The sequence below is a fragment of the Siphateles boraxobius genome, unplaced genomic scaffold (genome assembly GCF_051911475.1).
Source record: "Siphateles boraxobius isolate OS27281-9 unplaced genomic scaffold, OSU_SipBor_1 77, whole genome shotgun sequence".
Taxonomy (NCBI): Eukaryota; Metazoa; Chordata; class Actinopteri; order Cypriniformes; family Leuciscidae; genus Siphateles; species Siphateles boraxobius.
Genome location: NW_027509205.1, coordinates 21,877,734 through 21,892,548, shown reverse-complemented (window position 1 = coordinate 21,892,548; position 14,815 = coordinate 21,877,734). Strand labels below are relative to the sequence as shown.

At 38.0% G+C, this 14,815-nt stretch overlaps 1 protein-coding gene across 1 annotated transcript; it reads right to left on the bottom strand.

Moving 5' to 3' along the window:
- Positions 1–1,744: 1,744 nt before the first annotated feature.
- On the bottom strand, positions 1,745–7,355 carry gprin3a (GPRIN family member 3a). The gene is made up of 2 exons (XM_077219003.1): positions 7,258–7,355; positions 1,745–5,732 (listed from the first exon to the last, which is right to left on the bottom strand). The coding sequence occupies exon 2, from the start codon at positions 5,665–5,667 to the stop codon at positions 3,175–3,177; it is 2,493 nt and encodes an 830-aa protein (XP_077075118.1). The 5' UTR covers positions 5,668–5,732; positions 7,258–7,355; the 3' UTR covers positions 1,745–3,174.
- Between the last annotated feature and the right edge of the window lie 7,460 nt (positions 7,356–14,815).

The window sequence follows — 14,815 nt, the reverse complement described above, 5'->3', positions numbered from 1 at the left end:
GCGGAAACACAAAGACCTCATTCAGTCAAGTCCTGGTACCTCGGTAAAAATAACATGAAATCACACACCAATCATAGTGCTCAGAAAACAAGAAGCAGGCTCAAGGTGTTTTAACAATATCTGTTTGTGCAAGACTTGAGGCTTTAACATCAGACACAGATCACATCATAGAACATCACAAGCATTATTTTATTCCAGTGCTCTATAGTGATTATCAGCCCAGCATCATGTATCTCTAAAGGCATTTTTGCAGTGATAAAGTACCACTCTGGGAGAAAGTTACATGGTACAAAGCTGCACGATTAATCGTTAAAAGATTGCGGTCTCGATTTAAACACCCTCACGATTATTCCTAAATGACAACAATTCAGCGGTGCCAATTAAACTTTTGGAGCTTTCAAATCTGCGTTTGCAGATTTTCAACCACACAGTATCATTATTTCTCTGTTATATTAATTTAAATTATACTGGGATAAAATTTTATAATTCAGATATAAACACTGATGTCTACAGTAGAGATCAAAATAAAGCAATTCACTTTTTGCAAGTAACTTGGCGCTTCAAATAAAGATTGTATCAATTACATTGTTACACCAGTAGGTGGCGACAGGTGACTGTTAAAAATGTATTTGTTATTGAATCATGCACTCAATAGATTCATTCAAAAACGCAGATTCATCCAGTAATGAAGCAAATCTTTATGTAATCATTCATTCAAACAATTAAAAAATGTTTTTTATTCTAATTAACTTAACGTTTCAAACAGACTGGAGCAATTCATATTTTATCAGAATCTCTAGTAAATTACATATTATTTTATTCAGGTGGCTGCTCAGAATCGTAGGAGAATCGTGATCTGTGTTTGAAAAAAATTGTGATTCTCAATTCATCCAGAATCGTGCAGCTCTATAATATGACCACAGTGACCAAACATGATCAATGCTCTCATTTAGACAGTAATTACCTGTTTTGAGAAAACCTTCCCTAAAAACATTGTCATACAGAAACAGTTCTGAAACCAGGACTCAGATTAAGTCTATAGATTTTTCTATCAAAAGAAGAAAAGTGATTAAAAAAAAAGTTGGTTTTGAAAAATTTCTAGCTAAATATAGTGACATTCAGTTTTACACAAGTTAATACTGTGAAGACAGTAGACACTTTTTTCCAATACAAAATTGAAAAAAGTAATTGTACTTTCAATAAAGTTACACAATAGTGAACAAATTACTTGCAGATTATTATTTAAGTGAACGTATTAACCCTAAACCCTAACCCACAGGCTAGTTCACATTACTTCAAACAAATACCAACATTTCAAATATTCTAATGTAAGATGTTGACTTTAAAAATGGGATACACAATTGTAATTTCCATTCTGCCACAACAACCACAAACTGTGTGAACATAGATCCAAAACATAGATATCTAATAACATAGATATCTGAAAGATGGTGTTTGTTGGAGCAGAGAACGGGTCTTAAAGGGATAATTGATCCCAAAATGAAATATACTCATATCAATCCAAAACTATACAAGATTAATTCTTCTGTGAACGCAAAGGTCTCAGTGCCGTTTTGTCAATACAGTAGAAGTCAATGTGGTCCAATGTTGTTTTGTCCCCAAGTTTCTTCAAAATATCTTCTTTTGTGTTCCATAGAATAAAGAAAGTCATGCAAGGTTTAGAACAATATGAGGGTGAGTAAATGATGATTTCAAGTATCACTTTAAAAGACATTTAATAACCTTCCAGAACTAAAAAGTGACGCTTATGAACTGAATTATGAAATGACAAATGGGACACTCTACAGTCTCATGCACTTCATAGTCAAGAAAATGCGTAGGCCATGAGACTGCAAGTTTACATGAAGTTCGCCATTTTGGGACTCGGCCATTGACAATACCTTCCAGTTTGTGTCTAACATATTTTTTGACATTTTTAAGTCTGCTATACATTCCCCAGTCTAGCGCCCATCTATAAAATACATTTACATATAAATAGGTTACACTTTATTGGACATCCCAAACTGCCAGAACTCATTTCAGGGAGGTATCTCTTTTTGTTGACAGCAGGGGGGTTGTTCGGTTTTGTTGACGGGGGGACGGGGGGTGGGATTAAACTTCTTACATGTGCTTCATGAGGCACACACGCACATTTGCACACACACGCAAGGTCTCTCGCTCTCTCCTTCTCTGCTGTGCGCGCGCTACACGGTTTGAAACTCGCGAGCTCTAGATTCCGGGAGATTTAAACTAATTTGTGGGCATCAGGGAGCCGCTATCAATATGCGGGAGACTCCTGCAACTTCCGGGAGACTTGGGATGTCTGCTTTATTTTGGCAAACCGCTTCACACACTCTATTAACTATAAGTAACTACGTTTAATTAATTTGCAGCTACATGTCAACTAAAGCCGCGTTACCACTGAAATTACCTGGAAAAATTTGTCCCAGGAACTTTTTCCCCCCAGACAAGTTGATGTCTGCGATCCATCGCGGTCTGAAGTACCGTGAAGATTAGGCAAACTAGTCCGGTAACGTAGGACTGCGCGCCTTTTCACAGTTCCCGTTGGATTTCATCCTCTGAATTTAAGCTTAATAAAGCCTGAACCTCGTCGTAGGTCCATCGTTTGTATTTTTTAAACTCCATTGTTGATTCGAATAGCAAACAACTTTTACTGCTTGCACCGCAACAGATTTTTAAAAATGGTGGTTGAAAGAAATGCTCCGTTGAGTCAACCAATCAAAATTCTGTGTGAACTCAACCAATCAACATGTTCAGCGCTCTAGTCCCAACCCCGAAAGTTCCTGAACTTTGATAAATTACTACCTTGCCAGCAGAGATTTTCTGAGGGGGAAATTTTTACCCAGAACTTCATTTAGACCCTTGTCTCTGCAGTCGAAACACACTGAGTACCACCCAAAAGTTCCTAGTTCCTGGGGAAAGTTCCTGCGGTGCAAACGCAGCTTAGTAGACTGTTAGGTTAGAGTTAATAGAATAAGTTGGCATGTAGTTGCAAAGTTACTTATAGTCAGAAAAATCAAAATAAAGTTTTAGCAGATATTAAGTAGACAATCTAATAATTCTCTAATAAGAGTTAGTTGACATATAGTTGCAAAGTTACTTATAGTTAGTAGAATGTTTAAAGTGAAATTAAAGTGTTACCAAAAAACTTTGTCACTTTGGCAGTTCTTCTTTGGGTTGTGGTTTCAAGCAGCAATTAGATCCAGGGAACAGTGAACTGAAGACATTCCTTTTCCTCTTTCCTGTCCTGCCCTTTCCGGGCGATTGTTCGGAGAGGCATATGGAGTTTCGGAGTGTGCTGATACGCCGCTCGTGTTCACGGATCTTGCACTGCAGGTGGTTCTGGATGGCAAACCCCAGCGATTCCATATCCAGCGACGCTCCATACACTTCCCACGTCATTCCCTGCTCATCCCAGATGATCTGCTGAGGTGCATCACTCTCCTTCTTTTCTCCCTCCACTTCTCCTGTTCTCCCAGAGTTGAGCGGTTTTAAGGAGTCCTCGGAGGACTTGTTCGGCAACAGTCGAAAAGTTGTGTCCAATTCACTTATGGTGACTTTCGATTCAAGAGTCTGCGGTGACTGGCTTCGAAGTTCAATCTCTATTTGACACACATGTTGAAGAGGTTTCTGGGTATTGGGAGACTTGTAAGGGGCAGGACCTAGAAATCTAGGCTTGGCTCCCGTTGATCTGAGGTCTACAGTTGGCAACCAATCAGAGTCAGAGTTGCTATCGGGCTTGAGATCATTGTATAGGCCCACTTTAGGGTTAAGGTCAATCTCAGGGTTCAATTGACGGGGTTGAGAGTCATGGACTGGACTCATGTCTGTGGATCTGCTGCAGACCTCCATGACCGTCTGGACCTCGACATCAACGTACAACGGGTGCAGATCCGCCTGTAGTGCTGCGTCCTTTGTTTTGGTCACTGGGAAACCTTTAATTGTCTTTGTCTCTGCATCGTTCAATTGTTTGGATGTTGGCGTCTTATCCACTGCGAACTCTTTAATTGTCTTAGTCTCTGCATCGTTCAATTGTTTGGATGTTGGCGTCTTATCCACTGCGAACTCTTTAATTGTCTTAGTCTCTGCATCGTTCAATTGTTTGGATGTTGGCGTCTTATCCACTGCGAACTCTTTAATTGTCTTAGTCTCTGCATCGTTCAATTGTTTGGATGTTGGCGTCTTATCCACTGCGAACCCTTTAATTGTCTTAATTTCTTTATTTGTCTTTGCCTCTGCATCGTTCAATTGCTTGGATGTTGGCGTCTTATCCACAAGGAAACGTTTAATTGTCTTAGTCTCTGCATCGTTCAATTGCTTGGATGTCAGAGTCTTATCCAATAGGAAGCCTTTATTTGTCTTTGTCTCTGCATCGTTCAATTGCTTGGATGTCAGCGTCTTATCCACTAGGAAGCCTTTATTTGTCTTTGTCTCTGCATCGTTCAATTGCTTGGATGTCGGCGTCTTATCCTTTTCGTTCATCACTGTATCCTTCTTGGCCTCAGTCGCCAGTTTGTCCTTCTTAATCTTAACTTCCCCCTTTCTCTCTCCTGTCTGTCTCCTCTCCTCGTTCTTTGCTTCCTCCTTTTCCTTCCTCCTCTCTTGGGTTGTGACACATGCGTCGGTCTTGTCCTCTGGCTCTTTCAGCTGTTCAGCTGCTTGTTTCGATGACAGAGTGGAGGTTTGTTTGCACCCTGTCGAGCTCATCACCGTGAGGTCTCTTCCACTGTGTCCCTGAGGGTCAGTGTCCTCTCTTTCATTTCCTAGCGTTTCTCCTTCTCTCTCAATCCTGCTCTTTATCTCTTGCTCCTGGCGTCCCTGAGGACTCTCTCCTGCTGCTTTCGCCCCCAGTTGCAGTTTGCTCTCCACCAACGTGTCAATCATTTTATCCTTCGGAGAAGCCGATAGCAGTCCCTCTTTGTCTGTAACTCTTCTATTCCGCTCGGTTTTGTCCAGTTTGAGAGATGCAGGGTGGGATAGTTTAAGTTTGGGGCTAGAAGTGGCTCGAGGAATGTGTGAGAGAGATGCCCGGTTGAGACTCTTGGGAGAGTCATTAGAGGAAATCTGGGAAGCAGAAGCAGTTTTGTGAAGCATCTTTTGTGGGGAGTCTGCGAAGCCCATTATATGAGATGCTGAGGCCGTCTTTTGGATGTTTTTGGAAAATGTTTTTGCACTCGCTTGTAGCTTCTTCTCATGGCTTGCATTTGGGGATCTCAGTTTTAGCCCACTGGGTTGAGGTTGAGTTGATAAACTTAAGACCTCCACTCTAGGTGCAGTTGCTTTGGTTGGTTGATTTGATGCTATTTTAGTCATAGCAGTTGTGTTGATTGTTCTAGCAGTGACTTGCTTGGTCGTAGCCGAGTGCATGGTGGGTATTCTCGATGCAGGGAGGGCTTCTGCGGCTGGATTGGTTGCTAATGCTGTATGTTTTAGTGTTTTTACATAGCCAGCAGATTCCCTGGAGTTGGATCTCTCCTCTAGGTCTTTAGCTTCTACTTCAATCCCATGATTCTCTCCAAGTCTTGTCCTGGTTCCAGGAGAGATGTTTCCCTTTCTGTGCTGTCCTGAGGGCTTGGACTCAGATTCCCAGCATGCCTTGGGCTCATCATTTCTGGAGGGATGAAGGAAAGCAGGTCGGGATTCCATGAAACCAAATCCAAATGAATATCCAGCTCTGATTTAGTGATATTTTAGTTTTGGGTTCGACATATCTGTCAGGAGAAAAACAGCAGATTCTGTTAAAACATTTGAAACATTATAAAATTATTTTTTTAGTGCCTGGTCAATGATTAATCGCATACACAATATAAGTTTGCATTTACATAAAATATGTGTGTGTACTGTGTATAATTATTTTGTATATATAAATACACATATGTGCATATATATATATATTTAAGAAAATTTTGTTATTTATATATAAAATATTTATATTTATATATAATATACATTATGTATAAATATATTTACAGTATATACATTCAAATATTTAAATATATACATGCATATGTGTGTATTTATATATACAAATTGATTTTACACAGTACACACACATATATTACGTAAACACAAACTTGTATTTTGGATGAGATTAATCGTGATTAATCGTTGCCCAGCAGTAAATTTTTTATTAAAATTTTGATAAAATAATAAACCTAAACACATCAAGATAAATATTGATCTTTCAAGTAAAAGTTTCATAGCTATTTGGTGGATTTTCAAACCATTAAAGAGTTTTGATCTTAAGGGTTACTCAACAAACCATTTACTTCTTTAGATTTTCAAATAGTTTGATTATTTTGGCTGAAATATCTAAATTAAATGTCCGAAAAAAGGATAAACAAGCATTGTTTTAAAAGCCAATTGTTTACACATTAAAACATACAAAAGCATTTCCAATTCATCGACATAGGGCAGGATAAACAGAAAGAGAGATGAAAGCGCCGTCTCATTTTCATTGATCAAACTTTGTAATTAACATTAGATAGATGGAAATGACAGGATTTATTGATTTCATGTCAATTCAGTTAGGTACTGTAAGTGCACTCCTGACGTAACGACTGTACATTCAAGGCCCTCTACATTTGCAATTTATCTTGCATTGTTTGTTATTGAATTAACTTGTTAAAATGACTAAATTGAAAATATATTCCAGTTGCATTTGAGTGATTAAACAAAATGTTATTACTGCAAGTAAGAATAATCATATTCATTGATTTGAAACAATGATTTTATAAAAAGGAAACAAAACAAAACTCATAAAAGCAGGTTTTGAATACTGGATGTTTTACAAATGCAAGCAGAGCCACTTGTGAAAATAAAACCAAAGCAATTTAAAAACAACAACTCAAATTTCCCTGAGAAAAAAAAAAACTTAAAAAAAGAAACTGTCCAAAACTCCCTTATTCTCCTATAGATTAGATTTAGGATTTAATTAATCGTCTACCTTAAAATAATGGGACACTTAATTCGATTCTAATGTGTTCTTGCAAGTTACAAGTTATTTTCCCTCGTGTATTTCTCCAAAGACAGTGATCGTGTAAGTTACACAGGTGAGGTGAGTGTCTTTAAGGATCAGTATATGATGGGTAATAAATGTACAGAGATTATCGACGCCCATTACAAGTCACAAGATCAAGAACACTATCGCTTTATGTTTCATTAATAAAGTACACAAATGGACCAGAAACAAGTCTTCTTGAATAAATATTACACGCACAATTATAGCCTACTCACTATTTAATTCCTCCCAAATCGATCCAGACGATGTCCATCATGGTGTGTGAATGTGTGTGTGCTCTTCTGAAGGTTGATGCTGAAACTGTGGAGTGTTTTTCCCTCTCATGCTTGAATAAATGACGATACGCATCCGATGCGCGCGCCCGAGCTGCAAGACAAGCAGGGGTGACGCGCGGAATTCAGCGCGCACACATATTGATTTAGTTTGATGATGTGACACGCATTTTTCTAAAACATCAACAGCCATTTTACAGTTGTGAGCGTCAGATAGCCTGGCTTTTTCCGAGTTCAGCTGGGAATTCGCCAGGAAGAAATATGTTCTTGATATGTAAACATAATTGCACATTTTATGCAGTGCTTATACGCTTATACAATTAAATATTGAGTATTTAATATCTTATTTCAATATGCTGTAATGTGATAAAGAAACGTGATAAGTAGCCTAAATGTGATAAGTTTATAAGAATCCTTGTAAATCACCTAAATAAACAATTACAACTTGCGCTGAATAATTTGTTTCTGGCATAATTTTTTTAATCGACAAGAACTCGAAATGTCTGTCCAGAAGAAAATCGTAAATTTCCCACAAGTAGGCTAATTATGACTTTATAGTACAAATATAAATATATAAATATAATATCCTAATTATCAAACTAACTACTATAAAAGAATACACTGCCATAGTAGCCACAAATGCTTAACTCTCTCGTGTTCAAAATATAACTCGTCAAAATGTTAAATATAATTAGTTAGACTTATGGTTAATTATAGCTGAGAAGTACTCTCTCCCAGGGTGCATTGCGTTATGAATAAATTTTGCAATTTCAAATATTTTTTGTTTTATGTGCCAATTTTATTTGCTGTCTTGTGTTAGTAACACAACCAAAACAAATTAAATGGTTATTGTGCCAATACATGTACAAGTATATGTGATTTTTTTTTCCGTTTTTTGATTTTTGAAATTTGCAAAGTTTTCAAACTTCTTTCACGTTGTCATTATGGGGTATTGTTTGTAGAATTTTGAGGAAAATAATTCATTTAATCCGTTTTGGAATAAGGCTTTAACAACAAAATGTAGAAAAAGTGAAGCACTGTGAAAACTTTCCAGATGCACTGTAATTCATCTGGGTTTGCATCTTATATTTCCTTTGACTCTAACTAAAGATAGAAATAAGCAGCTCGGATCAGAAAGGATTAAATACTTAAAACCCCTATGAACTCAAAAATTATTTTAAAATCAAACAGACGCAGAAAAAGCTACACAATCTGAATCCTGCTTTTAGATTGGATACTACAGTTGTTTTAATTATTAATTAGCATTACAAGCCTAATTGATTAATAAAGTAACATAAAAAATCACCTCAAATTCATATGATTTGAAAAATTAGTCATGCCTGGAAACCAAACGGTGCAGGATGAGTTACACACTTCAGTTCAATACTTTACATGTCAATAATGGTGATGCATGAGCATGACTTGCACTAATGTTCAAAATTATGTTTTTAAAAAGATATCTCTTCTGCTCACCATGCTGCATTTATTTGATTAAAAATATCAATGTTAGTGTGTCTCTCTCTCTCTCTCTGTGTGTGTGTGTGTGTGTGTGTGTGTGTCTGTGTGTCTCTCTTTGTGTCTGTGTGTGTGTGTGTGTGTGTGTGTGTCTGTGTGTCTCTCTCTCTCTCTCTCTCTGTGTGTGTGTGTGTGTGTGTGTGTGTGTGTGTCTGTGTGTCTCTCTTTGTGTCTGTGTGTGTGTGTCTGTGTGTCTCTCTTTGTGTCTGTGTGTGTGTCTGTCTGCCTGTGTGTGTCTGTCTGCCTGTGTGTGTCTGTCTGTGTGTGTCTCTGTGTGTGTCTGTGTGTGTGTGTCTGTCTGTGTGTGTCTCTGTGTGTGTCTGTCTGCCTGTGTGTGTCTGTCTGCCTGTGTGTGTCTGTCTGCCTGTGTGTGTCTGTCTGTGTGTGTCTCTGTGTGTGTCTGTGTGTGTGTGTGTGTCTGTCTGTGTGTGTCTCTGTGTGTGTCTGTGTGTGTGTGTCTGTGTGTCTCTCTTTGTGTCTGTGTGTGTGTCTGTCTGCCTGTGTGTGTCTGTCTGTGTGTGTCTCTGTGTGTGTCTGTGTGTCTGTCTGTGTGTGTCTCTGTGTGTGTCTGTGTGTGTGTGTCTGTGTGTCTCTCTTTGTGTCTGTGTGTGTGTCTGTCTGCCTGTGTGTGTCTGTCTGTGTGTGTCTCTGTGTGTGTCTGTGTGTGTGTGTGTGTCTGTCTGTGTGTGTCTCTGTGTGTGTCTCTGTGTGTGTCTGTGTGTCTCTCTTTGTGTCTGTGTGTGTGTCTGTCTGCCTGTGTGTGTGTGTCTGTCTGCCTGTGTGTGTCTCTCTTTGTGTCTGTGTGTGTGTCTGTCTGCCTGTGTGTGTGTGTCTGTCTGCCTGTGTATGTCTCTCTTTGTGTCTGTGTGTGTCTGTCTGCCTGTGTGTGTGTCTGTGTGTGTGTGTCTGTGTGTGTGTCTGTCTGCCTGTGTGTGTGTGTGTGTGTGTGTGTGTGTGTCTGTGTGTCTCTCTTTGTGTCTTTGTGTGTGTCTGTCTGCCTGTGTGTGTGTGTGTGTGTGTGTGTGTGTCTGTGTGTCTCTTTGTATCTGTGTGTGTGTCTGTCTGCCTGTGTGTGTGTCTGTCTGTGTGTGTCTGTGTGTGTGTGTCTCTCTCTTTGTGTATGTGTGTGTGTGTGTCTGTCTCTGTGTGTTTATCTGTGTGTCTCTCTTTGTGTCTGTGTGTGTCTGTCTGCCTGTGTGTGTGTGTGTGTGTGTGTGTGTGTGTGTGTGTGTGTGTGTGTGTGTGTGTGTCTGTGTGTTTATCTTTGTGTCTCTCTTTGTGTCTGTGTGTGTCTGTCTGTCTGTCTGTGTGTGTGTGTGTGTGTGTGTGTGTGTGTCTGTCTGTGTGTGTGTCTGTCTGTGTGTTTATCTGTGTGTCTCTCTTTGTGTCTGTGTGTGTGTGTGTGTGTGTGTGTGTGTGTGTGTGTGTGTGTGTGTGTGTGTGTGTGTGTCTGTGTGTCTCTGCTGGTGAAGAACAGTCTCTGTTCACATCAACAACCATCAGAGTCAAACAAACCTGCACTGTTGGAACACTTTTGTCTTTTTATATTACATTTCTACAGGCTTTAGCTTTCCCATTTACAATATTTGACCGTGGTAAAAAGTTTCTGCCAAAATAAAATACTTATTATAAGATGCATTTATACTATATGATATATTACTGTTAATACTGTACCTGCGCCTGGACACGACCAACACATCCCTGCAGTGTCAGCAGAGATCGTGTCCACTACACAAACCCGTCTCCATCCCGGTGTGACTCTGATCTCAAACCAGATCAACTGGATAATGTTCTGATCCAGTCTGACCTCTGACCTGTAATGCTGCCTGATCATAATCATAATCATACACTCGACACTGTCACCTTTTTCAACATTTTTTAACCTTTGTTGCCATTGACTTGGCTTGCTTATGGGGACATTTAATATTCAACAATATTATTGATCTCCTGCATTGACACCATTATATGAGAACTGAACTGAGCTGGACGATGACATCACTGTTTTCTCCAGAGCGGCTGGATATATAAATAAACTAAATTAATAACTTTTTACAACAAAAATGAACCATCACTGAATGTTATTTAAGCTGGACTGTGACGCTATTTTCTTCTAGACACAAACTTTGTTGCATTATTTCCCTGTTATCTCTGTAAAGCTGCTTTGAAACTTTATGTATTGTAAAAAGCGCTGTATAAATAAATGTGACTTGACTACTGCAAAATAATAATAAATAATGAATAATAAATCAATAGACAAATAAATATACAAATTAATAAAATTAAATGAAAGAAAATAAAAGGTAAAAATTATATATAAACACACACACACACACACACACACACATACACAGACGTGTGTGTGTTTGTGTGAGAGAGAGTGTGTGTGTGTGTGTGTGTGTGTGTATATTTATATATTATAAGACGATTATTAGACGGTCATGCTCTTGAATCAACAACTTTTGTTGGTCTGGAAATAAACACCTGCCTCATAAACCTGTTAGCTTTAAACCAAACCATTCACTAACCCTAAAAACTGAGACATGACATGTTGACAAGAATATTGTTCAAGACTCAACAAGAACTGAACATGTCCAGCTTGGCAAATTCACAGCAAAGAAAAATAATGCATGATCTGTGAGACTGTTTTGGTAACACTTTACTTTACCGTCCAATTCTCACTAGTTGTTTATAATCATGCATATTACTAGGAAATTGGCTGTTTATTAGTACTTATAAAGCACATATTAATGCCTTATTCTGCATGACCATAATCCTACAATACCTAAACTTAACAACAACTATTAATAAGCAGTAATTAGAGGTTTAATGAGACAAAAGTCGTAGTTAATAGTGAGAATTGAACCCTAAACTTAAGCGTGACTGATGTTTCTGCTCATCAAGGCTGCATTAATTTGATCAAAAATACAGTAAAAATTGTTAAATATAATTACCATGTAAAACATCTGTTTCCTATGTGAATATATTGTTAAAATGTATTTTATTCCTGTGATCAAACCTGAATTTTCAGCATCATTACTCCAGTCTTCAGAAATCATTATAATATGATGATTTGATGCTCAAGAAACGTTTATGATTAGTGATTATTATCAATGTTGTGTGCCGCATGATCATATTTTGGTGGAGATATATTGTTCAGGATTCTTTGAGATCTATTATTGATATATCTATTGATTTGTTTTTGCAGTGTAAAAAGCAGACAGAGAAGAAACCTGGATTCAAAGTGTCAAAGTGAGACGTAACATCTGGTCTCTACTCAGACAAATTGTTTTCAGCTCCTGAATCTGTGTGTGTGTTTGTGTGTGTGTGTCAGGTGTGATTGTGTGATTGTGGTCGAGGGTCACGAGGAGTTTCACTACCTCATTACGTCACAGATAAAGCTGAGAGCAGCGCCTCTGAAACACAGGGAAGAACTCAACACACACTTTCATCAGTTTGGATGTATACCATGGTATTTATGTGGTATTCATTGAAGTAGCATGGTATATGAATATGGTAAATAAATTAATATAGCATCACCATGCCACCTGTATATATATATACAGTATTTAGTTCCCTTATAAATATACTATCACAAATGATTGCATTATGCAAATTAATGCAGATGTATGGAAGCCTATTTGACACACTATGTAATATTTAGTATAAATTTCTAGTTTTTTTTAAAATTATGGTCACGCTTTCTCTGTTTTTATCTCGTAATTTTGACTTTTTATCTTCTAATTTCGACATTGTCATAATTTCAATGTTTATATCATAATTGATGTTTTATCTAATCATTATGACTTAGTATGTCATAAAATAATTCCATAAAATTTAAAAGACTTTTTCGAAATTATAACACTGCAAGTTGACAAAAAATATCATAACTATCTCATAATTATGTTATCTTTTTATCTCATTATTATGACTTAGTATGTCATAATTTTTCCATTTTATGTTATAATTATTTACAAAGGATAATTTTTTTTCCCTTTACATGGAGAAAATGGGCTTTCATTCAGATGTGCTCCATAAAGCCTAATGTGCAACTGAACAAACAGCCCACGATAAACAACTGAGCATAATTTATGTGCATGAGTGTGTGTGTTTGTGTGTGTGTTTCAGACTTGTAGTGTGTATAGCTGGAACATTGATCTGTCTAAAGCCGAGAAATACTGGGACGTCTGGTTTAGAGGGATATCGAACCACTTCCTGTCCTGCAACGTCACAAAACTCCTACTGCTGGCAGGCAAGAGACACGGACCAATCAAAGCACTCGTCTGAACAAGCACAGCCAATCAAATCACTCGTTTGGATGAGCACAGCCAATCAAATCACTCGTCTGAACAAGCACAGCCAATCAAATCAATCGTTTGGATGAGCACAGCCAATCAAATCACTCGTCTGAACAAGCACAGCCAATCAAATCACTCGTCTGAACAAGCACAGCCAATCAAATCACACGTTTGGACGAGCACAGCCAATCAAATCACTCGTCTGAACAAGCACAGCCAATCAAATCACTCGTCTGAACAAGCACAGCCAATCAAATCACTCATCTGAATGAGCACGGCCAATCACTCATCTCAAAATGCACAGCGAATCAAATCCCTCATCTTAATGAGTACGGCCAATCAAATCACTCGTCTGAACAAGCACAGTGCACAGCCAATCCAAATCACTCATCTTAATGAGTACTGCCAATCAAATAATTCGTCTGAACAAGCACTGCCAATCAAATCACTCGTTTGGACGAGCACGACCAATCAAATCACTCGTCTGAACGATCAAAGCCAATCAAATCACCAGTCAGATCGAGCACGGCCAATAAAATCACTAGTCTGAACGAGCACGGCTAATCAAATCACTCGTCTGAACGAGCACGGCCAATCAAATAACTAGTCTGAACGAGCACGGCCAATCAAATCACTCGTCTGAACGAGCACGGCCAATCAAATCACTCGTTTGGACGAGCACGACCAATCAAATCACTCCTGTCCTGCTATGTCCCAAAACCCCTACTGCTGGCAGGCAAGAGACACAGACCAATCAAATCACTCGTCTGAACGAGCACAGCCAATCAAATCACTAGTCTGAATATTGCTGGAGTTGCTAATTTATGTTCATGTACAAGTCAGATTTGATGTGAAATGTGCAATGGGGTTCAGGCATTGACAGAGACCTGATCATTGGACAGATGTTGTCTGTTACTGATCAATAACTGAGACCAATCATACAATCGTTTAAAACTCATTTAAATCGGACGGAAACATTGTTATCCAACAATCTATTTAAATCATTTTAAAAATATCTCATCCATTAATCACAAACGACTGAGGTCGACCGACCAGCATGATTTACACGTAAGTCATGTTTATCCTCAGAAACAGTAGTGTGCTTACTCTAAATTCAGAGATACTGTCTACTACTCTATCCATTTATGTCTATTCTATTTCTAATGCTTCTGTAGACAAACTCATGATGCAGTGCTGCCCCCGTGTGGACACATCCCGGATAAAGCAAGTCTACATCATATACACTATTCTATTCAAAAGCGATTCAGTTTTCCTTCAAAAATGATTAATGTTAAGCATTAAATTGATGAAAAGTGACAGTAAAGTCTGTTATGATGCTACAAACGATTTGTTTCAAATAAATGCTGATCTTTTGAACTGTCTAATCATCAAAGAATCCTAAAAAAAAACAAATGTTTTTACAAACATATTAAGCAGCACAACTGTTTCAACACTGATAATAATCAGAAATGTTTCTTGAGCATCAAATCATCATATTATACTGATTTCTGAAGGATCATGTGACACTGAAGACTGGAGTAATGATGCTGAAAATTCAGGTTTGATCACAGATTTTAAAACATATTCAAATAGAAAACAGTTATTTTACATTTGAATAATATTTAATTTTTTACCGTATTTGTTAACAAATAAATGCTGCACTAATTCTAAAGCTTTGGCTCGCAATCCAA